This window comes from Sarcophilus harrisii, chromosome 3 (genome assembly GCF_902635505.1).
Source record: "Sarcophilus harrisii chromosome 3, mSarHar1.11, whole genome shotgun sequence".
In the NCBI taxonomy this organism is placed as follows: Eukaryota; Metazoa; Chordata; class Mammalia; order Dasyuromorphia; family Dasyuridae; genus Sarcophilus; species Sarcophilus harrisii.
Window position 1 is genome coordinate 532,809,978 of NC_045428.1, and position 27,725 is coordinate 532,837,702.

The 27,725-nt window shown below is 33.2% G+C and overlaps 3 protein-coding genes across 3 annotated transcripts; 1 reads left to right on the forward strand and 2 right to left on the reverse strand.

Moving 5' to 3' along the window:
• The first annotated feature begins 752 nt into the window (after positions 1–752).
• LOC100922043 (olfactory receptor 51F2-like) lies at positions 753–3,624 on the forward strand. The gene is made up of 2 exons (XM_003764752.2): positions 753–773; positions 2,701–3,624. The coding sequence occupies exons 1-2, from the start codon at positions 753–755 to the stop codon at positions 3,622–3,624; spliced, it is 945 nt and encodes a 314-aa protein (XP_003764800.2).
• An 8,844-nt stretch (positions 3,625–12,468) lies between these two features.
• Positions 12,469–13,419, reverse strand: LOC100922300 (olfactory receptor 51F2-like). Its single transcript, XM_012545401.1, has one exon. It carries the CDS (start codon positions 13,417–13,419, stop codon positions 12,469–12,471), a length of 951 nt encoding a protein of 316 aa, XP_012400855.1.
• Positions 13,420–21,735: 8,316 nt separating this feature from the next.
• LOC111720017 (olfactory receptor 51F2-like) lies at positions 21,736–22,689 on the reverse strand. Its single transcript, XM_023500535.1, has one exon. It carries the CDS (start codon positions 22,687–22,689, stop codon positions 21,736–21,738), a length of 954 nt encoding a protein of 317 aa, XP_023356303.1.
• Positions 22,690–27,725: the final 5,036 nt, after the last annotated feature.

Genomic DNA, 27,725 nt, shown 5'->3' on the forward strand with positions numbered 1-27,725 from the left:
TTAGGAGAAATTGTGGATGTCTTAGTATAGTCCATCTCCACTTCTAGAGATGAAATTCAGAGAGAAAGTTCTATTATTAGTGAAGTAGGCATATCAATTTTATATAGGAAAGAGTATGTCAAGAAAATTTAGTGGTTTAAGGTGAAGTCTTTATTTAAATGAAAGGAATGAAAGACAACTTAAATAGGCTTCAAAAGTATCAGGAAGTCTTTTGGGGTAGGGTAAGTATAAAGACATACATCAGATGGGAAGAGTTGTTATTGGGGATATTATTGTTATAAGGGAAGATATTGTTATGGATGAGTCCAAAATGTCTGTGAAGGTTTTCTATTACTACTGCTACTATTACTATATTATTATATTATATTATTACTATTACTATATTATTATATTATGTCCATATTTATATACGCATACATATATGGAGAGAGAGGGGGTGATTATATATATCCTCTCTCTTTTCTCTCTTTCTCTCTCTGTCTCTCTCTCTCGTCTTTCTGTCTCCGTCTTTGTCTCTGTGTGTGTGTGTGTGTGTGTGTGTGTGTGTATGGTTTCCTATTTACAAGAGTCAAATGCCCCAATATTTTATAGTTATACTTATATGTATATAGATATGAACACTGCCACCTTTCACTCACACTTCCATCTGTATATATGCATATATATATTTAGAAAGTGAGAGTATATATGTATGTATATGTTTTCCTATTTATAAAAGATTTTATTTACAATGTTTCTGAGATAGTAATATTATGTCTTATTACCCTCATTTTATAGAAGAATGAGACCAAGAAAGATAAATTTCATTATTTATGGTTACATAGTTTATAAGTCAGAGATGAGAATCAATGCAGGAACATTATGCCTTAAAATTCAATAGTCATTTTGCTAACTAACTCTCTGACAGCTTCAAGCTACTAAAGACTATCCTCTTGGCTTCAATAATGCTATTCTTACCTAGTCCTCTGGAATTCTCTCAACTCTTTAGGCTGGTGAGTAATAAATAGTTTTCAACAACTAATCTGTCAGAGACATGACTGGAGTACAACTTTATAAAATAATTAAAAAAATAAATAAAAGAACAGAAGTGATGACTGCCAAGACCAGAAAGGTTTGTATTACTCTTATGCTCAATCCCTTATGGCTTTGCTACCTCTGTAGCTTGAAGTTCATTTTAAAAAAAAAATATCCAAATTTTCTTGTTTCCCTCTAGAGCAGCTATCAAAGGAAGGTGAAATCTGGAATGATTCTTATTTTTTCCTCTGGTTTGTGCTTTTTATCTTTTTTATTTTTTCTAGTTGAGATGATGGATAGTTAAGATATTAAAAGTTGCTCATGGGGGATCTCTAATTGGTAATGCTCAGTGGTAATTCTCTCTGATAGACATCATTATGAACCAAATATCCTAGAAAATGCTGAACAGCCCCTTCTGGGGGATGAATGTTAAAAAGATCAGGATAAAAGGAGAAAAATACAAAGAAAGAGAAATAAATTTTAATCATCATAGTTTTAGTCATATTGAACATCCCTGGATATAAATATGCATGTGCACTGGTTATTAAATATTTGTATTATGGGTATATACTTTAACATAGTAAAATATGTCAAAAATAGATTGCAGAAAAAGTAATAATGGCTACCATTTATATGGCATTTTGAATTTGCAAAATATTTTACACATGTTATCACAGACGTCTCTCACAACAACCCCATGAGGGATATGCTATTATTATCCTCAATTTGACGATGAGAATAAGGGTTTAAAAAAAAAGGTTAAATTCCTTGCTCATGGATGCACAGCTGATAAGCACCTGAGAAATTATTCACATTCAGGTCTATTTCACTTGAAATTCTGTACTCTATCCACTAAGCATGTAAGTGGTACTTACTGCCTGTAAGATAGAAATAGAATGAATTGGGATCTTGGATAGACTTAGGAGAAGCTATTCTTTGGCTGGGTTTTTTTAGGTGTAATTTCTATTGTGAAATTCCCTATTTACAAACTTAGGGCAGAATCAATCAAAGTTAATATGACTACCAAGGCCTCAAAATAAATATTGGGAGGGGGGAGATAGAAGATGATCTATTTCTGAACAGCAAGTACACTTATGGGACTCTGACCAAAGACCCATATTCTGTCTTGGAATTTAAACTAAAGTGGGCTGTAAATGACTCGGTGAGAGCTGAGAGTAAAATTTTGGTGAAAAGGGAGAACTTTGTGATCAGTGTAGGCAAGAGAAGTAGTCTTGTATACTAGAGAGCTAGAGTGGAATCCAGAAAAAGGTCTGATTCTTGCTGCATACTTTCTGTTACATGCTATGTATTTTGCCAGGTTTGTGAAGAAAGAAAAATACAGATTTGGGACTAGTAGATAGAGTTTGGTGTACTATTATCCTTCACCATAAGGAAGTCTTCCAAAGAAAGATTTCCATTTCTTCCAACAAAACAACAAAAAACTCTTCCATTTCTTTTGGGTGTCCCCCTAAATAACTGCTAACTACTTCTCTACAGAGCACAGTACACATTGTACTTTTGGGGAAACTCCATTGGGAGTAGATCAAAGATATGCTCTTTATTTTTTTTTCAATACCCAGAACAATTATATGGGAACACTTGCATTGTCGGGATTCAGTGAATAGTTTCTTTTTTTTTCTTCCAGGATTTGGAATTTTGCCTCTGATGCTCAACATGTTTAAAAACACTACTTCTTCCCTCACCTTCCTTCTTACTGGTGTTCCTGGACTAGAAGCCTTCCACAACTGGATCTCCATTCCCTTCTGTTGTCTTTACATAACTGCCCTTTCAGGGAATAGCATGATCCTCTTTGTGATCATCACTGAACCAAGCCTCCATGAGCCCATGTACTATTTTCTCTCCATGTTATCCACCACAGACCTGGGTTTGTCTATTTCTACCCTGGTCACCATGCTTGGCATATTCTGGTTCAATTCCAGAGAGATCAGTTTTAATGCCTGCCTGGCCCAAATGTTCTTCATTCAACTCTTCACTGTCATGGAGTCCTCAGTCCTTTTGGCCATGGCCTTTGATCGCTTTGTGGCCATCTCTAACCCACTGCGATATGCCACCATTTTAACAGAATCCAGAATTGCTCAAATTGGAGTGGCAATTGTAACAAGGGGGACAGTCATACTTACACCAATGGTCCTTCTTCTTAAACGCCTGTCCTATTGCCGCAGCCATGTGCTCCATCACTCATACTGCTTCCATCCTGATGTGATGAAACTGTCATGTACAGATACCAAAATCAACAGTGCAGTAGGATTAGCTGCCTTAATCAGTACTGCTGGGGTGGATTCCATCTTTATTCTTCTCTCCTATGTCTTGATCATTAAAACTGTTCTTAGCATCGCCTCTCCAGAGGAGCGGCACAAGGCTTTCAGCACATGCATCTCCCACATTGGAGCCGTGGCTATCTTTTATATCCCTCTCATCAGCTTGTCCTTTGTCCACCGATTTGGGAAGCAAGCTCCTCCTTATGTGCACACACTCATTGCCAATGCTTACCTACTCATACCTCCAGTGATGAATCCAATCATCTATAGTGTGAAGACCAAGCAAATCCGCAGAGTGGTTCTCAAAATCCTACTTCCCAAAGAGTCCTAGTTCTGATTGTGGATCCAGACCCTCCATTTCTTCTCCTTATGTGAGAGATTCAAATAAACTGCATTGTGCAATCAATTAAGATTAACTTTTCTCATAGATTTGGGAAATAGTGGAAATCAATTCATTTCCCCTCTGAGGCATCAGCTATATCTCAAAGTGAGATGGGGAATGAAAAATCTCACTTTTACTTGGCTAGTTAGTTGCACCCTGTAAAAAGACAATGCGATACTGTTAATCAAGTTCTTAGTCAATCTTTTTGTAGTTTTGACATCCATAAAATAAGAGGGATGAACTATATGATTTCTGTGGTCCCTTCCAGCTTTACATTTATGAACACTGAATGGTACTTATTTACATTTCTATTATACTAAGTTCAAAGTATAGAGTGTAGCTTTAGAATGATTATACTGTTTTTCTTTTTTTTTTTTGTTAAAGAAATACTTCCTTATTTTCTATGTCTTGAAGTCCAATCTATTAGTCAAGCACTGTTTTTATTGATTTTGCTGACAATCAGACTTAGCTCAGATTATCTAACCAACTATCTATTCACTTGTTGGTAAAAGATCATATCTATCCAGCATTATTAACCTTACAGGACTATTCCTAGACATCTTAAGAGGCACCTCACATAATATTACCATATTTTACTGATAATGTTTAAGTTTAAATGACTTGCTCAGAATTTTTAAATAAGTTTTAAGTTTTAAATTAGTATATCTGGAAACTTGATCCATTGTTGTGCTTACTAAACTTCACTTTTCTAGCTAAGGTCATAAAGCTGGTAAATATAAAAATTTAACTAACATTTATTAAGTGTGTTCAATATATATTGAACTTTTTTGATAAATGGTTAAAGGATCAGACAAACTAGTTCTCAAAGGAAGCAATTCAAGTTATCTGATAGACATGTAAGAGAATGGTCTAAATTACTAATAGAGAAAAATTTCTGAAAGTCTATCTTATACTTATTATATTGGCATATTGGCAAAAACCACAAAAAGGAGAAAACCGCAATTGTTGAAGGCACTGCAGGAAGGTAGTATATAACTAGGATATATAGGTCCATATATTTAATAAAGGAATTTGGGGAAAAAATTCCCAAAATATGTCAATTCATTGATACACTGATATATCTTCTCAGTCTGTACTTGAAAGAGATGAAAGCAAAATGACCCATGTGGACAAAAATTACAGAAGCTTCTTTTTATTGTGATAAAGAACTGGGAGATATCTATCTATGATATGGCTAAAAAAACCTATGGTATGTGAATAAAATGGAATATTATAATGATATGAACATTTTTGAAAGTGATAGATAGTTTCAGAGAAACAAAAAAACTTGTATGATTTAAAGTAGAGCGAAATGAAAAGGACCAGGAGGGAAAAAAATGATGCCCTAGTAACATTGTAGGAGAAAACAGCTTTGAGAGACTTATGATGATCAAGGCAATGATCAATCACAATTCCAGAGGACTCTTCAGCTAGAGAGACGAATGACTTAAAATTAAAAATGACACATTGGTTTTTTGACATGACAAATTAGTGATTTGCTTATTTGTTACAAGGATAGTGATCTATAAGCACACACACATATATGTAATTTATTTCATTGGAGGGCTTGATAGGGAGAGGGAAAGTAGTGATGTTTCCATATTAAAAAAGAAAAAGAAAAAGAGAGTCATTGAAACATTTCAAAATGCGCAGAAGGAAGTTTAAAAAGAGACAGATAAACAGGACAGTTTTGAAAGTAGCATGTTGAAAACTTACATATTTGTATGTAAGTATGTCTATAGTTACATGCTTATTTAAGTTCATATGAGCATACATATATGCACACATGCACATAGAGAGACAACCACATGTGTGTATATAATTAAGTTATACATAATAGTAATTTGTAGTTTTATATATAATTTTTCTTTTTATGTTGTATTTTCTATTTGGAAATATTCTCTCTATTTAGAGGCAGCTTGTGAAGCAGTGTTTAGAACTTCTAGCTTCAAGTCAGAAAGATATAAGTTAAAAACAAGCTTCAGTTACTCATTAGCTATGTTACTCTAGAGAAGTCATATCACCTCTGTTTTTGCCTTAGTTTTTCTCAACCATAATAAAATGGGCATTATAGAATCTCACTCACAGGCTTATTGTGAGGATCAAATAGGATAATATTTGCAAAACCTTTTAGCATATTTCCTGTGACATAGCAGGCATTACATGAATGCCTGTTCTCTGTCCCCTCCTCCCTGCTTTTTGATATTTTTGAAATTCTTAAGTAAAAAAGTTGTAATACCCTGTGCTGAGACTTAAATATACACAAAATTAAATAAAAAACAAATATGCCTTCAAGAAACTTATGATCTAGTGAAGAGTTGCTTTACAGAAGTATTTTAAACTTTTGGTATATCATGGATCTCTTTGTTAATCTGATCAAACCACTGAAACATTTCTCACATTTCTCTTAAAATGATTGAATAAATCACTGAATTATAGTTTGAGGTTAGAAAAAGTTCATTTCCCCCTTCACATTCATAGACTTCCTGAAATCTCATTATGAAGCTCTAAAGGCATATTGACCTCAGATATAAAAACATATATAATAGCTTGTATACTTCCCTTTCTCCAAAACTTAACTAAAAATTTCCTGCTTATCCATTCATCAAGTATTATTAATCACCTAAGGAATTGTACTTGACAAAAGCAATCTAAATCATATGTATAACTTTTTTCACAGCAGTACTAAAAACAAACAAAATTTCCAGTAGCTCTTGTCTATAGAATAAAACTGACTCTGACATTCAAGATGCTTCATGCTTCGAAGGCAAGTGCCTTTCAAATCTATCATAGTCTTTATTCCTTCGTATGTTCTACAGTTCAGATAAACTGAATAGACTGCTCCTCATTCTCACCCTGCCTTTTACCATCATTCTGGATTTTACACTCTTTGTCAGTCTTGGAATGATCTTTTCTTACTTGTACATTTGTCTCAAGCTTTCCCTTCCTCAAGGTCTAACTTAGCTACTATTTCTACTATGTGACTAACATAATCATGCCAAGTAGGAGAAATTCCCCCTTTTTTAATCTTCCATAATATTTTATTAGATTTTTTTTTACAAATTTAATGGGCTAACTTATATTATTGATTAGGATAGGTAGATGGCTCAGTGAATAAAGTACAGGGCATGAAATATTCATGAATTCATATCTAACCTCAGATTTACCATTTGACCCTAGGCAAGTTACTTAACTCTGTTTACCTCAGTTCCTCCTTCCTAAAATGAGCTGCAGAAATGGAAAACAATTCTAGTATATTTCCAAGAAAATCTCAAATGGGGTCATGAAGAGTTAGACATGATTGAGCAACAACAGCAACTTGTATTATAGTTATGCCATCTTACCTTACCTGAATGTTTCCCTATTAGTTGATAAATTCCTTATAGAAATGGACTTGGCTATTATTGTCTTTATATCATTATACCTAATGGTGCTTCTATCCTGTTGTTTTTGTTCTTTTTATCTTTTCACTCATTTCTGACTCATTTAAGATTTTCTTTGAAAAGACATTGAAATAATTTACTATTATTTCCTTCTCTTGCTCTTTTTTTTTTTTCCTGGAGGCAACCAAGTTTAAATGACCTGTCCAAAGTCACACACCTACTAATTATCTGCGGCCAAATTCAGACTTCAGAAATAAGTTTTCCTGACTTCAGGTCCAGCATTCTATCAACTGTGCTACCTAGCTACCAATGTCTGTTGTGTTGCAATCTTAATTAATGTTTTTGATGGATAGAAATCTAAATTTATAAGGAAATAAGTGGGTGAGGAAATAGGATAAGGGGAGGATAGAGGGTGTGTAGATAATATGAAGAGGATAAGGTGTGTAAATAAATTGGAATGGAAGAGGAAACAACATATATATACATATATATGAAAGATTATTTTAAAAATCTTCTAAATTCAGATAGAAAAAAGAGGGCAAAGGAAAAGAGTAGGAGAAGATAAGAGAGGGATCCTTGGGGGGGAGGGGGTGTGCAGGATAGGTCAAGTAATAGGAAGGCAAGATAGAGGGTAGAAGTAAAGTAGAGGAGTTAAGAGGGATAGGAAATAAGAGATACAAAAATAAAATGAAGATCAGTAGTATTTACTATGTAAAAAAGAAGGGATGACAATCATGATTTCAGATAAAGATAAAGCCAAAATATCTTTAATCAAAAGAGAAAAAGTACAGACTTTAATCAAAAGAGAAAAGGCCAAACTTCGCGCACTATCTTATAAAGCAGTGGTCCTCAAAACCAACTGGTACTGGCTAAAAAACAGAGAAGTTAATTAGTGGAATAGGTTAGGTTCACAAGACACAATAATCAATTACTAACATTTGACAAACCCAAAGACCCCAGGTTTAGAGATAAGAACTCAGTATCTGACAAAAATTTCTGAGAAAATTGGAAATTAACATGGCAGAAACTAGGCATTGACCCATACTTAATACCCTTTATCAAGGTTGAAATGAATTCATAATTTAGACATAAAGAGTGATATTATAAAGAAATTAGAAGAACAAAGGAATCTGTGGTCAAAGATGAACTGGAGTATATTATTCAATATAAAATGGATAATTTTGATTATGTTAAATTACAAAGTTTTTGTATAAACAAAACCAATGCAGATAAGATTGGAAGGGAAGCAGTAAACAGGGAAAAATACATTCAAGGGTTCTGCTAAAGCCTTTATTTCTAAAACATACAGAGAAGTTTATAAGAATTCAAGCTTTCTCCAATTAATAAATGGTCAAAGAAGATGAACAGACAGTTTTTAGATGAAGAAATTGAAACCATTTCTTTTCATATGGAAAGGTGTTTTGAATTACAATTGATCAGAGTAATGCAAACTAAGAACTCTAAGAGATACCACAAAAGAGCTCTCAGATTGGTTAAGAAGATCAGAAAAGATAATGATGAATGTTGAAGAGGATGTGGAAAAACTGGGACCTTCTACATTGTTGGTGATGTTGTAAACTGATTCCCCCATTCTGAAGGCAATTTGGAACTGTGCCCAAAAGGCTATCAAACTATGCATACACTTTGATCTGGCAATGGCTCTACTGGGCTTGTATCCCAAAGAGATCGTAAAGGAGGAAAATGTATCCCACAGAGATCAAAAGGAGGGAAATGGACTTACATGTACAAAAATGTTTGTGGCAGTCCTTTTTGTAGTGGCAAGAAACTGGAAACTGATTAGATTTTCATCTGTTGGGGATGGCTGAATAAGTTATGGTACATGAATGTTATGGAATATTGTTGTTCTATAAGAAATGATAAGCAGGATGATTTCAGAGAGGTCTTAAGAGGTTTATATGAACTTATGTTAAGTAAAGTGAGTAGAATCAGGAGATCATTGTACACAACAACAGCAAGATTAATACAATGATCAGTTCTGATGGATATGGCTCTTTTCAACAATGAGATGATTCAGGCTAGCTCAAATGGTGTTGTGATGAAAAGAACCATCTGCACACAGAGAGAAGACAGTGAGAACTGAGTGTGGATCACAACATAGTATTTTCACTCTTTTTGTTGCTGTTCGGTTGCATTTTGTTTTCTTTCTCAATTTTTTCCCTTTTGATCTGATTTTTATTGTGCAGCATGATAATTGTGGAAATATGTATAAACGAATTCATATGGTTAACATATGTTGGATTACTTGCCATCTATGAGAGAAGGTAGGGTGAGGGGAGGGTAAATAACTTGAACACAAGATTTTGCATGGGTGAATGTTGAAAATTATCTATACATATGGTTTGAAAATAAAAAACTTTAATAAAAAAGAATACAACAAAGCAAAAATAAATAATTCTGCACCTAATGTGTAGTACTTATTGCTTCATATTTTGAATCCTCTCACTATGTAGATGGCAATTTTTTTCTTTTTCAAGTTGATATTTAAGTTTAAAATAAAGTTTAAATGATTAAAAAAATAAATGTTTTTGAGTTGTTCACAGAATTTATGAAGCATTTATTTTGTGCTAGACACTCTGCTATGCATTGAGAATACAAAGAAAAGCAAAAACATGGAATATGTCCTCAAGAAGCTCACATTGTTATGCAGGAGTTAAGGAAAAAATGTGCATACAAAGATTTTAATGTAAATGAATGAAATGATGAAATGAAATTATGAAAGTAATGAACAAATATCATCATTTTACACATGAAGTTCAGAATGGAATCTTTTAAATAGAGAAGGGAATTGAGGTAGTAGTTTTATCAGAAAGTTACATTTAATTGAAGTCAGTAGATCTTCAATGTAGTGCAAGTTGCCAGAAAATATGCTGAAAGATTTTGAATGAGTTACACATTTTTCTAGTCATCTTTCTGAAAATCAGTGACACAATACTGGCTCTGTCCACTCAGGATAGTTTTTAGAATTAGGTGAGATAACAGATTATGGTGTAGGAACTAAAAAGTGTTAGAAAAATGGGAACTTCTAAAACAAAAAGGCCATTAACCTATAGTATATAGTATTGGCAAAGTACTTAAATATTTTCCCAAAACAAACAAATAAAAAATAGCTTAATATTCATTATATGACATGAGTCTTACAAAAATTCTCTATATTAAATAAGGTAGGAATCACTATGCTTCCACTAACTATACTCCTTTATTCCTATTTTATATGTAAGGAAATTTAGTCTCAGCCATGGCTTTATCAAGATCATACAGCTATTAAGGGATCTTTGAAGAAATGTAGAGGTTAGGATAGATGCTTCAGTATTCAGGAAAAGTAAATTCCATTTTTATTTTCAAGAAAGGAAAAGAATGGAGTGAAAATCTTTACGTTCTTGAGCATGACTTCAATTCCTTGTGAAATTCTAGTTTGTTTTATTTAAGAGATGATAAATGAACATCTAGGAAAAATTAATATAAAAATGAAAAAAGGAATAATCTTTTATTATCTGTGTACTATGTGAGAGATAGCAGAACCAGTCTACTGTGTGAAGCATTGAGAGCTACAAATACAAGCAAATGAAAAACTCAGTTGGAAAGGGAGAAAACAGTAAAAGACAATATATGTCAGATTACATTTTTAAATTATTATTTAGATTAGATTACCAGATTATCATACTGGTAAAATAGGACAAGTCTATAGCTATAATTTACCTAAATTTGTACTTCATAAATTTTTTTATTCTATATGTATCAAAATGATGAAAGGATATAAGCTGAATGATAGAGCAATTAATTAGATACAGAACTAATTGAATGGACACATGCAAAATGTAGTTATTAAAAGATTTTATATAAATTTAGAAGGAAGTTTCTAGTGGGGTGATTTGGAGATTAAAATTTTTCCTTAATATTCTAATAAATAATTCATTAAAAGTATAGATACTATGCTTTTCAAATTAGCAAGTGGCAAGAACTGAGAAGAGCTAAAAGCGGATGACAGAAGACTTAACAACAGTTCCTTCCTTCTTTCCTTCCTTCCTTCCTTCCTTCTTCCATCCTTCTTTTTTCCCTTTCAGTTGGAGGAATGTGAAAAGGAAGATATTTCTTGATAATTAGGAAGAAAAAAATATAAATTTTTTTTAATGGCAGAGAATGTTTGGACTTTTTTCTCTGTTGTCCTTAGCACTTCATAGTGCCTGACACAAAGAAGGTGCTTAATAAATGCTTATTGATCAACTGATTAATTCATATCCCTCATTTACCTTATTTGTAAATTGAAATCAAAAAAGGTTGTGACAGCTCATAAATAGAAGTGAAGGGATTTGAAGCAAGTTTCTAATACCAGACACAATTTCTTGTTAAACTCTATGCTATGTAGTAGAAAGTCACATTTTAAATTACACTCTAAAATTTACAAAGGACTGCCGTGGGTGGTTGGTAGAGGAAGGAAGGAAAGAACAAAACAAGGATTTATAAAAAAGATATTATATGCCATACACTTCACTGGGCATTTTACAACTATTATCTCATATGATCCCTATAATGACTGGGAAATTAGTATTATTGTCATCCATATTTTAGAGTTGAGGAAACAAGAAACACAGAGGTTAAAAGACTTGTACAGAGTTACTCAATAACTAAGTATATTAGGCTAGATGTGCATATTCAGGTCTTTCTGACTGTGGACACAGTCCTCTGGGGAGAGAGAGAAATAAAGAAAAACACAAAGAGACAAAGAGACAGACAGAGAGAGATAAAGGCAGAGACAGACAGAGACAGAAATAGAGGCAGAGAGAGGGGAAAGAGAGAGAGAGAGACAGAGACAGAGAGAGACAGAGACAGAGACAGAGAGAGAGAGACAGAGAGAGAGAGACAGAGAGAGACAGAGACAGAGAGAGAAAGAGAGTCAGAGAGAATAAGTATGTATAAGAAGCCAAGAAGGTTATAACTAGGATAGGTTTTGGTACTTTCCTAATGAACAATTATCTCACCTAGAGATATACTAGATAGCTGGAAAATGAATGAATTTGTCATTCAAATAGAATTTATAAAGTATTTATATACCAGCCACTGCACTAAATGCTGGCTTTTTAATGCTAGATCAATGAATTTGGACTTTATCTTAGAGTAAATATGTTGATTTTGTGTCATTCTGTGTACTTTATTAAAAGTCCTGTTATTCAAACATAATTTTTCTTTGCTTATCCCTTATAATAACATTGTCAGCTACAGGAGAAAATATCTAATAACATTGTACTCCATAATACATTGAAGCCTCATTTCAGAATAGAATTTAAATGATATTTCCCCAGAATTCTTCGACAATGAAAATTCGCAATTGAGTAAATATACTCAATTGTCTTTGAAGCTGAAATTTCTTTGGTGATGGGAGGAGAAATTAATTTCAAACCTGGCTCCCCTTGGGAAAGAGAACTTTGTGGATGGCTTTACGAATCTGTTTAGTTTTCACACTATAGATAATAGGATTCATAACAGGGGGAATGAGCAGGTACACATTTGCCATGAGCGTGTGTACATATGGAGGGGCCCATTTCCCAAATCTGTGGACAAAGCATAAGCTGATTAGGGGAATGTAGAAGATGGCTACAGCACCAATATGGGATATGCATGTGCTGAAAGCCTTGTGCCTCTCTTCTGGAGATGCAATGCTTAGAACAGTTCTAATGATTAGGACATAAGAGAGCAGGATAAAGATAGAATCCACCCCTGCAGTGATGATGAGGGCAGTTAGTCCAAGCACACTATTGATTTTATTGTCTGAACAAGATAACTGAATGATGTCAGGGTGGAAGCAGTAGGAATGGTGTAGCACACGGCTGCGACAAAAGGATAGTCGTTTCAGAAGCAATATCAAAGGCATTAGTATTATTGTCCCTCTAAAGAGGATCATCAACCAAACTTTGAGAATGCGGGAGTCTGTTAAAATAGTGGCGTATCTCAGAGGATTGCAGATGGCAACAAAACGATCAAAAGCCATGGCCAGAAGCACTGAGGATTCCATCACAGTGAAGAGTTGAATGAAGAACGTCTGGGACACACATGCATTGAAACCTATCTCTCTGGTGTTGAACCAGAATATGCCCAGCATAGTGACCAATGTTGAAATGCACAAGCCCAGGTCAGTAGTAGACAGCATGGAAAGGAAATAATACATTGGTTCATGGAGGTTTGACTCCGTGATGATCACAAACAAGATCAAGCCATTCCCAGAGAGGGCTGTTAGGTAGAGACAACAAAAAGGGATAGAGATCCAGGTATGGGCACTTTCAAGCCCAGGAACACCAGTCAAGAGGAAGATCAAAGATGAGGAAGTGCCATTAGGAGAGTAGGACATGATGATTCTGGAGAGAAAATTCTTTTATGACAGGATGTCCTAGAAAAAGAAGTTTACTTTTAATGCATTAAAAATAGAAATACATCCTATTTATTATGAGTGCATTTATAACAATTACATGGTTGCTGGGACAGCTAGGTGGTGCAGTAGATAGATCACCAGTCCTGAAGTCAGGAGGACCTGAGTTCAAATCTGGTCAGGAAAAGCAAACTCCATTTTTACTTAACACTTTCTAGCTTGTAACCCTGGGCAATTTAACCCCAATTGCCTCAACAAAAAATAAAATAAAATAATTACATGGTTGCACTTAGAATTACATGTTTCAATCCTACTCTCCTCCCCACCAGTATATATGTGTACATGTGTGTATGGTATATCACACATACTCAGGCCCTTTTGAAACTTCTTTGCTTCCCCTATGAAGCATTCCTAATTGACCTTCTGTCCTCAAATGTATTGCCAAATTAAGATAAGATTTTTTCTCCCCAAAATTCTTCTTTCTTCCCTTCCTCCATAGCTCTTCTCTCCTCAACTAGATGGTAAGGGTCTCCTCTATGTTACATGGAAGGGGAAACATAGAGAAGATAGGAATGGTATTTAGTATTTACTAATGTCATCACTACAACCTTCTGATTTTAAGAACAATAAGAAAATGAAGCTTGGGATGATTTTTCATTGGTCCAGTATAAAGGATAAAGTCATATCTTAAACATCTGGGATATATGTACACATAAACAATAACATCTAAAGTTTGTTGATTTTTGTTATTTGGTCATTTCAATCTTATCTGACTCTTTGTGACCTCATTTGAGATTTTCTTGGCAAAGATATTGGAGGGGTTTGCCATTTTCTTCTTTAGCCTATTTTACAGATTAGGAAACTGAGACAAATGCATTAAGTTATTTGCCCAAGATTATACAGCTAGTTAGATTTGAACTCAGGAAGACTCACCTTCCTGGCTATAGATCTGACACTCTCCCACTAGGCCACCTAGATGCTCTATCTACATTTAATTCTGAATAGTGCAATTTGGAGGAGATATTCACAAACTAGAAGATACTCTCTGGAGTACAATCAGAAAATTAGCAATATATCATTTAGGCAATGATTGAAGAAAGTAGGGATTTTTACCCTAGCAATGTAAAAAATAGATGAGGTCTGTTAACTGTGTGGTATAGAAGAAATGCTGAATTGGAGCCAAGAATACTGAAGCTGCTATTTACTTCCTGTGTAATTTTGAGTAAGTCATTTAATTTCTCTAGTGTTTTCTCATTTTTATTTACTAATTTTTCATTTTAAAATGAATAAGTATTTATCTATTCCTCCCCCATTTTATTCCCCTTGAAAAAATAGAAAAAAAATCTCTCGTAATAATTAATAAAATAATAATAAAACTTACAAAATAGTTATAAATAGCAAAACATGTATGTCTTATTCTTCAACGACATTGTAAAAATTAAAAGCATTAAAAGACCTAAGAGTTTATGCAGTTTTGAGTCTTAAGTTATTTAAAATTTTGAGGGCCCTTCTAGCTTATTCATAGATTTTTATGTTTGAAGAATTCTATATAGGAAAGAAATTATATTTATTTTCCTCCCTTATTAGAGGGCAAATCAAAGTAAAATGCAAACAGGAAATTTTGCCTTAAAAATGAAGAAAAACTTTCTAACAGTTAGAGGTGTCCACAAGTGGAATGCCTTGAGAGAGAGAATGAATCTGTCTTTACCAGAGACCTTCAAACAGAATCTGGATGACCATTTCATGGGAATTGACCACTTAGAAAGGTGATTGCTCTTCAAATACAGATTTAAACTTCCTCCCAACTCTAAGGTTCTGTGATATTTGGTTATCTTGTGAAAAGATCACTCAAGTCCCCAGAAAACCTAATTTAGAATTCTGTATGCTTAATGTCTATGTTGTGAGGCATTGGGCAAGATTCTTCCTTTTTCTGGGCTTCAATTTATTCATCTGAACATGTGGCAATTTCATATAATCTTTTAAGCCTATAAAAGAAATGAATAATAGCTTTGGACAATTCTATAGTAACATGTATAGAAATTTTAGCCTAGAATCAGGGAGACCTGAGTTCATACCAGGCCTAAAATATTTATATACTCTATGACTGTGGTCAAGCCACTTAACTTATGTGTATCTCACTTTTCCTTAACTCTGAAGCAGAGATAATAACAGTACCTATTTTGCTGGTTTGTTGTGAGAATCAGAGATTTTTTTGTAAAAATAATTAACACAATGAAGTGAGCAGAGCCAAGAGAACATTTTACACAGCAACAATAACATTATGTGATGAGCAAATCTGATGGATGTGACTGTTTTCAACAATGAGGTGATTCAAGGCAATTCCCATAGACTTGTGACGGAAAATATTAATCACATCCAGAGAAAGAACCATGGAAACTGGATGTGAATCAAAGCACAGTATTTTCACATTTTTTCTTGTTTGTTAGATTTTTTTCTCATGCCTTTCTCCTTTTGATCTGCTGTTTCTTGCATATCATGATGAATATGGTAATGTGTTTAAATTTGAACATGTTTAACCTATAGGGGACTGCTTTCTGTCTAGGAGTGGGGAGTGGGGAGAGAGGAAGATAAATTTGGAACACAAGATTTTGCAAAGATGAATGTTGAAAACTATCTTTTCATGTATTTGGAAAAACAAAATATTATTAAAATATTTTTTAAAAGAACGCGGCATCAATGTAAGCAAAGTATGAACATTTAATGAAATATAAAATATGTAACATAACCATTTCATCAAATTCCAGTCCAATTGAATACATTTCCAAATTTTCTACATTAAAAAATACACTTGTTTCTGAATTTTAACATTATATAACGGTGGTATATTTTTAATAAACCAATATAACATATATAAAAAGTGATTAACATTATCTAGCATATATTAAATGTTAACTTTTTCTTCCCTTTTCTCTTTATAAGGAAGGTCATTTATATATCAGAAAGTTGTTAATAATAGACTACTCACCATTCTATTTAACCAAAGTCTACCTTCTAATCTTTTGAGATTAGAATCAAATAACATGGAAGAGTATGTAGTTTATCATTTGACTCTAAGAGAACCCTTGGAAACCAAAAGTGACAAGTGAGACTCTCTTCCTTTTCAAGGAGTTAAAGGAGAAGATCCACAGATTTAGAAGAGGATAATATTATTTTTTTCTAGTCGAATTCTAATTGCAATACTTGGTTTAACAGGTGAAGAAGCAAAGGCATAGAGAAGTTAAATTTGTCCAAAGTAAGTTAGTAAGTAGCAGAGTCACATGTGAATTCAACTCTTCTGATATTGGATTCAGTGTTTCTTGCATAGTCTTTTGTTTCTTCTCCTAACCGCTCTTTAATACAATTAAAACATTAATTGATTTAAAATTTTCTTATAAAAAATCTTCATGTCATATCTAATCAAGATTTTTTAATGTTGGCAAGTATCTTCAATCTTCCAATGTTAATCTAGGTTTTTAGGTCTTGGCACTCTACTACACTTACCCTGATCATCCAGTAGGAGGGGAGATAAGAGGGACACTTCTTCACAGAGTGATAGGCACAAAAATGGGGATGGAAATCCCACTGGATTGCCGGAATGGTGAGCATTTATGAAGATCCATGAGCCAGTCTGGCTGGAGTTATTTTCCCAGGGGATGCCTTAATACTAAGGGAATTCTCTGTACAATTGTGCCTTAGTAGCTCTTTAAAACCTCATAACTTATTCTGTAGGGAAAGATTTGTTCTATTCTGTCTGTACTTCTTTATTCTATAAGTGTTCATAAATTAATCTAATTATGGATCTTTTCTGTCTTACCTGCAGTGATTGATATTCCAGGCCTCCATCCTTGTTGATGCGAGAGAAGGAAATTTGAAACATAAATTCAACAAGTAAGCAAATCCTGAGAATTCTGTTCATTTCAAAGGTCCCTTTTTACTTTCTTAGACATTACACTCCTCCACAATTCTCTGTAATCTTACTGGCCTGTTTTTTTTTTTTTATTGTTTATATGGTATGGTTAATCTTACAAAGGTAAGTGTCCTTCCACTACATTTCCCACAAACCAGAAAAGTTCCCCTACCTCCTTTTTCCCTCTGAGAATCCTTGTTTTGTTTTGTTAAATCAATTTAAGCACCACCATTAGCATTAAACTTTCTCTTATCCCCACCAATCCAGCTGTGATACTAACTCCCAGGGTTTAGTACAGCATCTGGCACATAGTAGGTATTTTATAAATGCTGGCTGACTTTCTTTTAAAAATCTATTTTTGTTGAAAAGAAAGAATTTAATTTTAAAATACTTTTTATTTTTATTTTGAATATAATCATTAGCAAATATATATGTGTGTAGACATATATATATACATACATATATATATATATATTACAAGATGTTTTGTATAAGAATATGCCCTGTGATGTACCATTTTATTTTAAAGAAATTTGCATTGTAGGAAGATTTACATATTCTTGTTCACATCTAAATACAAACATATATATATATACACACACACAAACAAATATATACATATATGTGTACATAACTGGCTAAAAGTATAAATGTAGTTTTAAATATTAAAAGTCTGAAATAGGACTGAGACTTCAGGAGCATATTATATATTCACATACCTGTACACATGCATATTCATATGTATATGTGTATATAGATACACACATATATACATATGTGCATATAACATGGTGAAAAATCTAGGTGTAGTTTTAAATTTTAAAAGGTTAAAATAGCACTAGGACTACTGGGACATATATATTCACATATCTGTTTACATGCATATTCATATGTATATATAAACATATGCATATGTATATGTATGTATAAACATATACATAAATCATGTAACAAATATGGTCTATTTGTCTGTGCCCCCTTCTGTATTTTTGTATGCAATTAATAATAATTAGAATTACCCCCAAAGTGGAATATATTGGATGATTCTTTTTTTTTGAAAATATTCTAGTTGGATAAGCCACTAGACAGACATTTGACTCAAATACCATAGAGAGATATTAATATTCAGGCAAAGTTTTGCCAAGATAATGAGAGTTTTCTTCATTTGTGATTCAATAGTGCTGCCTCCTCAAACTTGTGCAGACTTTTTGCATCCGTTCATATATTTGTCTCATGCTTCTGTATATTTAGTATAGATATTCTATTCTATTCCATTTTATTTAATTTGATTCAATGATCACAATTCAAACTTTGTTACATGCAATATACCACACCAGAAAAGTTGCATTAACTTTTGATTTTTTTTAAAAAATGACTCTATTCACAATTTAATTTAGAGAATTTGTTAATGACTTCTAGCATATCAGCTCTGTAGCAAAATGTTTTAAAATGTGGAAAGGAATATCTCTAAATATGAAGCCACCTTTGTGGTACAAATGACTTTCTTAGAGTTGGGTGGCACATTGGATAGGGCACTGGCTTGGAATCAGCAAGATTCATTTTCATGAGTTTGAATCTAGCCTGAAACTTTACTGAGTTGTGACTTTTAACAAATTTTTAGAAAAGAAACATCTGATTAAAGATCTGCAGACTATCACAGAATATTAAGAATTTCAGAAATAAAAAAATACCTCAGAAACCATTAAGCCCACACAATTCCAGAATCAGTGTCCCTTGTACAAAATCCCTTAGAAGTCATATCTAGTTTTCAAGTGAAATTTTATGAAGAAGTAGATTCTGAATAAATAGATTACTTTTAGATACTTTTGTATAAATATAATTTTTTTAAAAAACTTGCTATATTTTGCATTTATATGTTATTTACAAATATATTCCACTCTATTCATTTACCAAAAGAGTCAGCTCCCCCAACAAAGAATAAAACAGAGAGAAGGAGATGGGAAGGAATTCAGAAGAGGAAATCACGATATCATCCAAGTCTCACCATATGTATAATGTTACTCATCCATTAGTGTGTCACCTTTTCAAAAAAGGTAAATTGATTCCTTTTTTTTTTTCATGTCTTCATTAAATGAAAATTTGATCATTATAATCATAGTGTGCAGACTCTTTCCCCCCTCTCTATCTTTTTATTTTTATGTATATCATTTTTGTTTTTGTGTATATAATTTTGAATACTTCATCTTGAATCAATTAATATAAATTGTGCCAAGCTTATTTGAAGCCTTCATATCATCATTACATTCACTTTTCACAATTTGTTTAGTCATTCCCCAAATAATGGGCATATACATCCTCTCTTTCATTTATTAAAAAGTTCTGCTATGAATATTTTAGCACATAAAAGTCTTTTTCTTCCCTTTTTTTCCTTTCTGTCACAGAATGTCTTTTAATGAAACATATTTTATAGTTATATTTTCTTCTTTCATTGCCCCGTGACAATGTTGGCATATACTCAACTTATAATACATTAACCATTGCTCCCCATTTTCACCCTGTTCCATTTTACCTTAATTTTGTATAGGGAATCCTTTTTGAAATAGGAGGATCTACTAGGTCACCCTTAAAATCCCTTTCACTTTTTGTGGTTGTAGGATTCTAGGTATCAGATACCTAAAACACTACAGAATAATTACATTTGGATGCAAATTATTTTTAAATCATTCAAGTTTTGAAAAAAATCTACTATATATAAGCTATATATAAGAAAAAAGCTACTATATTAAAAAAAGCTACTAAATTAAAATAATAGCTAGCATTTATATAGTACTTTGTTAATTTTATAATATCTTAATATTTTTACAACTGGGGCAGCTAGGTGGTACAGTGGATAGAGTACCAGTCTGAAGACAGGAGGACCTGAGTTCAAATCTGATCTCAGATACTTAAAACTTCCTAGCCTCAGCAATATATATATATATATATATATATATATATATATATATATATATGAAAATATATGTATACATATATATATATTTATAAGTATGAAAATCAATGTAGAGCATAAAAAATTATTTTATAGTGAAGAAATCAGCAGCTCTTGAAATGTGGAATTCAGAACTGGATGGGAATCTTTGGTAAACATCAGATTCAGCTAAGAACTGAAATTCAGTAATGGTTATCACTGAAATGATTTATTTATATTTGAAAATTCGTAGATATCTGGAACCATTACATTTTTGTTGAAAATAACATGAGAAACATTTCCATTTACATCAGGAGAGAGCCACAGCTCCAAGAGCAATTTAATTAATTGGGGTATTGTATTAAACTGAGATAGAACTCAAAGACTCTGTCTTTCTTGTGGTAGAGATAAGAATTCAGATGAATTGGGGGGAATTGCAGAGGAGTCATCTCTTTTTTGTTAAACATGTTAAAATATATGTTAAATCCAATATATGTATATTATAATTATACAATTATCTTGCTGCAGATAATTGTATAAATATGTAAGCACATATTGGATTTAACATATATTTTTGCCATGTTCAACATGTATTGGATTATGTGCCATCTAGGAGAGTGGGTGGGGGGAAGGAGAAAAATTGGAATGCAAGGGTTTGCAAGGGTTAATGTTGAAAAATTATCCATGCATGTGTTTTGAAAATAAAAAGCTTTAATAAAAAATTATCCTGCTGTGCAAGAAAAATCAGGTCAAAAAGGAAAATAATTGAGAAAGAAAATAAAATGCAAGCAAAAAACAACAAAAAAGTGAAAATGCTGTGTTATGATCCACACTCAGTTCCCACAGTTTTCTCTCTGGGTGTAGATGGCTCTCTTCATCACAAGATCATTGGAACTGATCTGAATCACCCCATTGTTGAAGAGAGCCATGTCCATCAGAATTGATCATTATATAATCTCATTGTTGCTGTGTACAATGATTTTCTGGTTCTGCTCATTTCACTTAACATCAGTTCATGTAAGTCTCTCCAGGCCTCTCTGAAATCATCTTGCTGATTGTTTCTTATAGAATAATAATATTTCATATATATCTGAACTTATTCAGCTATTCTCCAACTGATGGGCATCCACTCATTTTCTAGTTTCTTGACACTACAAACATTTTTGCACATGTGGGTTCCTTTCAGAGGAGTCATTTCTTGAACAAAAAAAAGCTTATCTGAAATTGAAGTGGACTATCTAGAGAGGCAGTAACATATCTGTAACTGAAGGAGTTCATAGAGCAGATTAGCATCTTTAAGAGATGATGCAAAAAAGTATGTCTTTTTATTAGATATGAACAGACTGATTTTATAACCTCTAAGATTCTTTCTGTTTCTAAGATTCTATAATTCTATCATGAAGAATCCTAATGTCAGTGAAGAATACTCTTCTATCTCAAAACTTTAAGGAAACAGCAAATGTCAGATCAGGATTCCCTTGGGATGAAAGACTTTGAGAATAGCTTTTCGGATTTGTTTGGTCTTTACACTATAAATGATGGGATTCATTGCAGGGGGAATGAGCAGGTAAATATTGGCAATGAGGGTGGGGACATAAGGAGGGGCTCGTTTTCCAAATCTATGGACAAAAGACAGGCTGATCAGAGGAATATAGAAGATAGCTACAGCAGTTACATGGGAGATACAAGTGCTGAAGGCTTTTTTTCGTTCTTTTGGTGATGCAATGCTGAGGATAGAGCAGATGATCAGAATATAGGAAAGGAGGATGAAGACTGAGTCCACTCCAGCAGTAGAAATTATTGCAGTGAGACCAAATGCACTGTTGACTTTGGTATCTGAACATGAGAGTTTCATAACATCAGGATGAAAACAATAAGAATGGTGAAGAACAAGACTACGGCAGAAAGAGAGGCGTTTGAGAAGCAAGACAAGGGGTATCAAGATGACTGTGCCTCTGAGAACAATTGCTGCACCGATCTGGGTTATTCTTGAGTGTGTGAGAATGGTGGCATACCTCAGTGGGTTAGAGATGGCCACAAAACGATCAAAGGCCATGGCCAAGAGTACTGAAGACTCCATGAATGTGAAGAGATGAATAAAAAACATCTGAGCCAAACAGGCATTAAAACTGATTTCTCTGGCATTGAACCAGAATATTCCCAACACAGTAAACAAAGTGGAAATACATAATCCCAAGTCAGTGGAAGAGAGCATAGAAAGGAAATAGTACATGGGCTCATGGAGGCTTGGCTCAGTAACAATCACAAACAAAATCATACCATTACCAGAAAGGGCTACTATGTAGAGACAGCAAAAAGGAATGGAAATCCAGGTATGAGCAGCTTCTAGCCCAGGAACACCAGTCAGAAAGAAAGTCAGAGATGTTGGTGAAGTGTTGTTAAAGAAAGCTGACATAATGGAATGAAGAGGCAAAATTTTCTTATGAGAGAATTTGCATCCTGAAACAATAAAGTCAATACATTACAACTGGAGCATGAACTTCCTAAATTCAAAGGCTATTTTATTTTTCTTCAATAGTCCCCATAATGTGTATAATTCTTTGCACATAATAGGTAGGAGCTCAGTAAATATAAATTATAAGCAATATGAACTCTTCATTTTCTCTTTCTTTCTAGGTTTATTTTTAATAAACTATTTGATATAAGCAATGAAGTGGCACAGAGGAAAGAGTGTCAAGCCTAGTGTTAGTAAGATCTGAGTTCAAGTTAAGCTTCAGATCCTTAGTATTTGTGTGATCCTGGGCAAGTTACTTAACCTTGTTTAACTTACTTCCTTATCTGTAAAATAAGCTGGAGAAGGAAATGACCGTTCTTTGATCAAAAAATTCATCAAACCAAACCAAAATAAAAACAAATGAACAACAACAAAAACCCCCACCACAAAATCAAAAAAACAAAGCAAAAACCCAAGAAACAAGAAAAGTTAGGCACAAGTGAATTACAACAAATTTCATAGAAAGGACATTTGTTCACTTTCTGGGAGAGAAGGGATGATATGATTCAGTACAGAAACTTTCTGGGATGTCTAATTAGGAGGATAACTCTCTTCAATGGGATATATATAGATCATTAGCCAAAGAATACTATGAAGTATTCTAGTCCATACAAGCATGTGCTTACTAGGGGCAGTGCAGCAGAGGAGTAGCCTTCACAGAATGGTTTGCTGTTAGTTAATAGGAAATAATAGTTCTTCAGCAGTATTGCAGGTGGAAAGAGCACTGCACTTCCATCTCCATGTCTTTTGATTGATTGTCACTGTTGTCTGAAATGTTCTCCCTCTTCATACCCACCTGCCTTGCTTCTTTGGCTTCTTTTAAGAATTAAATTATGAATTATCTCAAATTTCATGATCTACAAGACTCCTCTCCCAGTTCTAATCTCTGCTAGTGATTTCCGTCTGAGGGAAAATGTAATTCCATTTAATCTGAACATGTTTCTATTTACATATTTGTTATGCATTGTTTCTCCTATTAAGATATGAGTTCATTCAGAGGAAGAGACAATATTTTTTCTTGTTTTCTATCTCTAGTTCTTTGGACAATGCATAACACATAGTAATTGCTTTGTAAAAGTTTATTGGCTGACTAGACTTGGAATAAGTAGATTATTTACACTGAAAAAAGTATTTCACCTCTAGCAATTTGAGTTTACCTGTGAAATGTGGAAAAATATAGTTATTTTATGACTACTTCAAAGTTTTGTTAAAGAGAGTAAATGAGAAGATGTAGGCCATATACTTTGTAAATTTAAATTATTATATAAATAGCATTATATTTTCATCATTATCAGTATCATAATCATCATCATTATTATCATGATTACCACTTCATAATATTGTATTAGTTCTCTACCTCCCTAGTCAGAAAATCAGTGTAAAAATACTTTGGCAAATATTAAGAGGCCCTGATATAAAGGACTGCTGGTGGAGGATGTATCAGTAGGAAATGAGTTTCAACATCAAGTGCTTCAGAAGTGGAAGAGAATTCATTTCTCTCAGTAACACATGCCTCCTAGACCTTTGTTTGCATTTTACACATTAAAGACTATAGAAGAAGGTAGCCAAGTACATTTGAAAATTTACTTTTAGCTTTCTAACCAGTATTCCAAATAAGATATGGCAATTTACCTGAATCAGAATAATCAAAATTATAGCAATAGAGTTTACACTATCATTTTGTTTGATGCTCAGAACATCTGTCTGAGGTGAACTGGAACAGTATTACAATGAAGTGGTTCAAAGAGCTTAAATGTTTAGTCCCGGATCACTTGTATGTTGAGATAAGTAAAGACTGGAACCTGAGTTCTTACCACAAAGTTTCCTCTAGTTATAGAGCAGATTCTTTCCACCTTTCTCCTATCCTCTCCTGTCCTTTCTTCCCCTCATCTCTTCTTTTGTAGAGAACTCCCAGACAACCAGTTTGGAAACTTATTAGTGGAAATTAGCAAGTTGCTTGTAGTTTATAGTCCTTAAGAGTTTCCTGGAGTCACAGAGAAGTTATGCAACTTGTCCAGTCTTAGACAAATGGTATTCTTTAGTCATATGACATCAACCAAGCTTAGCCTGTTGCCAATATTTTTCACCTGCTAAGTGTCTGTCTGTCTCTTTCTCTGCCTCTGTCTCTCCTTTTCTGTCTCTTGTCTTTCTCTGCTTCCCTCTCTCTCTCTCATACACACACACACACACACACACATTTTGTCTCTGATATAACTTTATAGAAACAGTGTTCTTAATCTTTAATATCACGTCTCAAGGGACTGTTAAGGGTTAAAATATATGAGGTATGACTGAAACAAAAAGTTATTTCATAAGAAAGTTCTATAATATAATTGTAATAAATGTCCATTTTGGAAAGCATTCTCTTGTAAATCAAACCCTTATTTTAAAAATACTAATAATTACATATGGAAATGACTACCCTTAAGGAATTACTTTCAGAGTTAGTTTAGGGGCCAAGAAAAGACAGTCTGCTACCTCCTAATTATGACTTGATTTTGACCCTAATTGCTGATATGAGCCTTCAGTTCTCACCTTATTTATCATATTTTTGGTGCTTGTAGAAGATTATATCCAGAAAGTTTATCAAACTTTAAGGATTGAAGTAAAATGGCAAGAAGTTCTGAGTTTAAAATACAAACAACAATTTCATTCATCGATAGCTTTGATAATCATAAAACTGCAATCATTCTGCACCATTGAATTTTAGATAGTTATCTAGAGCCAAGAAATTAAATGACTTGCTCATAGTCATTTAGTAAAATGTGAAGTAGTAAAAAGAAAGAACTCATAGAAAAAAAATCACATTCAAGTCCTAGTTCTGACATCTACTAGCTCCCTGACCCCAAATATAGCACTTAATCTTTTAGGTCCTGGGCATTTCTCCAAGACTCTTAGATTCAGAGCAGATGTACATTTACATTGTAGAGGTAGTTCAATGATGGGAGCTTCCTATGTTATTGAAAGCAAAGGCTGGGTAAAAAAAAAAAATATATATATATATATATGTATATATACATATATATAAATATATAAAAGAATTTACTGTTTGCAATGAACTTTAATGTATCATCAGACTAATATCATAAAAAAGGAACTTTCATTTGAAAGATGAGGTAATTCAGGTTTGATGAATTTAAATGATATGCCTTAGGGAAAGCTAGATGAAATAGTGGACTCCTCCTGGAGTCAGGAGGTCCTTAGTTCAAACCTGACCTCAGACACATAGTACTTAGCTGTGTGTTCCTGAGCAAGTCATTTAACCCCAACTGTCCTGCCCCCTCAAATGATATGCTCATTAATACATGACCAGTTAGTATTAAATAAATGATTTGAACTCAAATTTCTCCAAGTCCTTGGAACCTTCCCACTATACCAGCTATTTCAGGAAAATTCTTTTGATGGCAACCCTAATTTGAACATGGAACTTTTGAGTTGTTCAAATAAAAATACATATATCTATAGAGTAACTGTATATTTGAAGAATATTGGACCAGATTGTGTTGAAATTCCATCTTATCTCTGATATTTCATGATGCTATGAGATTATGAATAGTAATTATGTTGAAAGACTATTCAATATTCAATGTTCACTGTAAACTTAAAGAGAAACAAATTGCTGTTTTGTTTTTTAAATCATGGATTACATCTATGTGTGTATGTATGTAATTGACTTTGAAAGTGGGATAGGATAATTGCTTCTTTTGATATTGACTGCTATATCATGCCACTGTTCGTCTGATATATGTTGATCCTTGACAAATGATCTTTGAGAGTTCAGAGTCATAAAATTATTGGACTTGAGTTTTGTAAGAAACCTCATATATTATCTAGAGAAATTTTTTCAAAAATTTGACTCTCTTAAATTGTCTCTCACAATTGACCATCCAAACTTTACTTGAAAAATTCACATTACTATAAAGTCACTATTACATGAGATATTTCATTCCATATTTGATCACCTTCATTTTTAAGAAGTTCTTTTTCTGTTACCTTATACCACTCATTTCAAACTCCTGTAGACAATGTTACATAAATATCTATTATTATTGTAATTATTATTATTTTAACATACAAAACCAAAATATTGCCTTCCTATAACTTCTAATTTATATCTTTTGGGAAAATCACTTCCTGAAATAAAGAAGTGACAGTACCTCTGTAGTCTGCTCTAGTGAGACTCATCCAAATTTTTACTTTTATATATGAATGTTACAAGTTAAGCACATTGATTAACTGGAGAGTTTTGAGAAAATAGCAATTGAGATTGTGAAGGGCGTCAAGTACACAACAAATGAGAATGGGTTGAAGGAATAAGGGAGAATAGGAAAAAATAAAGGGAGAATAGTAGAAAATACATGAAAGACTTACATGGAAGCATGGTTGGACCTGAATTATGTCATTCAGAGAAAGAAGTAATAAACAGAATTTTCAGAATAAATCTTAGGCTTGATGTCTGGGGGGGAAATGTCCTATGAATGAAAACTATCCATAAGTAGAAAGGGATACCTGGAGGATTAATGTACTTTTTCTGTTAGAAAATATTGTACATAGTTTGGGAGACTTCTTTTACACAATATTTTAAAAGGATTCCTATATGAATAGAGGTTTAGATGGTAATTTAATTTGATTCAATAATATCAATAAGAATTTATTAGAAATCAATATGTGCTAGGTTTGGTATTAGGCACTGCAGATACTAAGGCAAAAATAAAGTTACTTAGTGGAATGAGTATACATCCTACTTCAAATCTGTAATTCTGAGATGTCCCACATAGGCAGTGCAAAATCAGAATTTGAAAATCAGGATGGGAGATCTGATAGGGCATCACAAAAAATGAGTATAGAGTTCTCACTGAACGAACACTTACCTTTTATTCTGGGAAGTTGAAGAGTCCACTGAAAAATATTCATAAAAAGCTTAAAATTTTCGTATA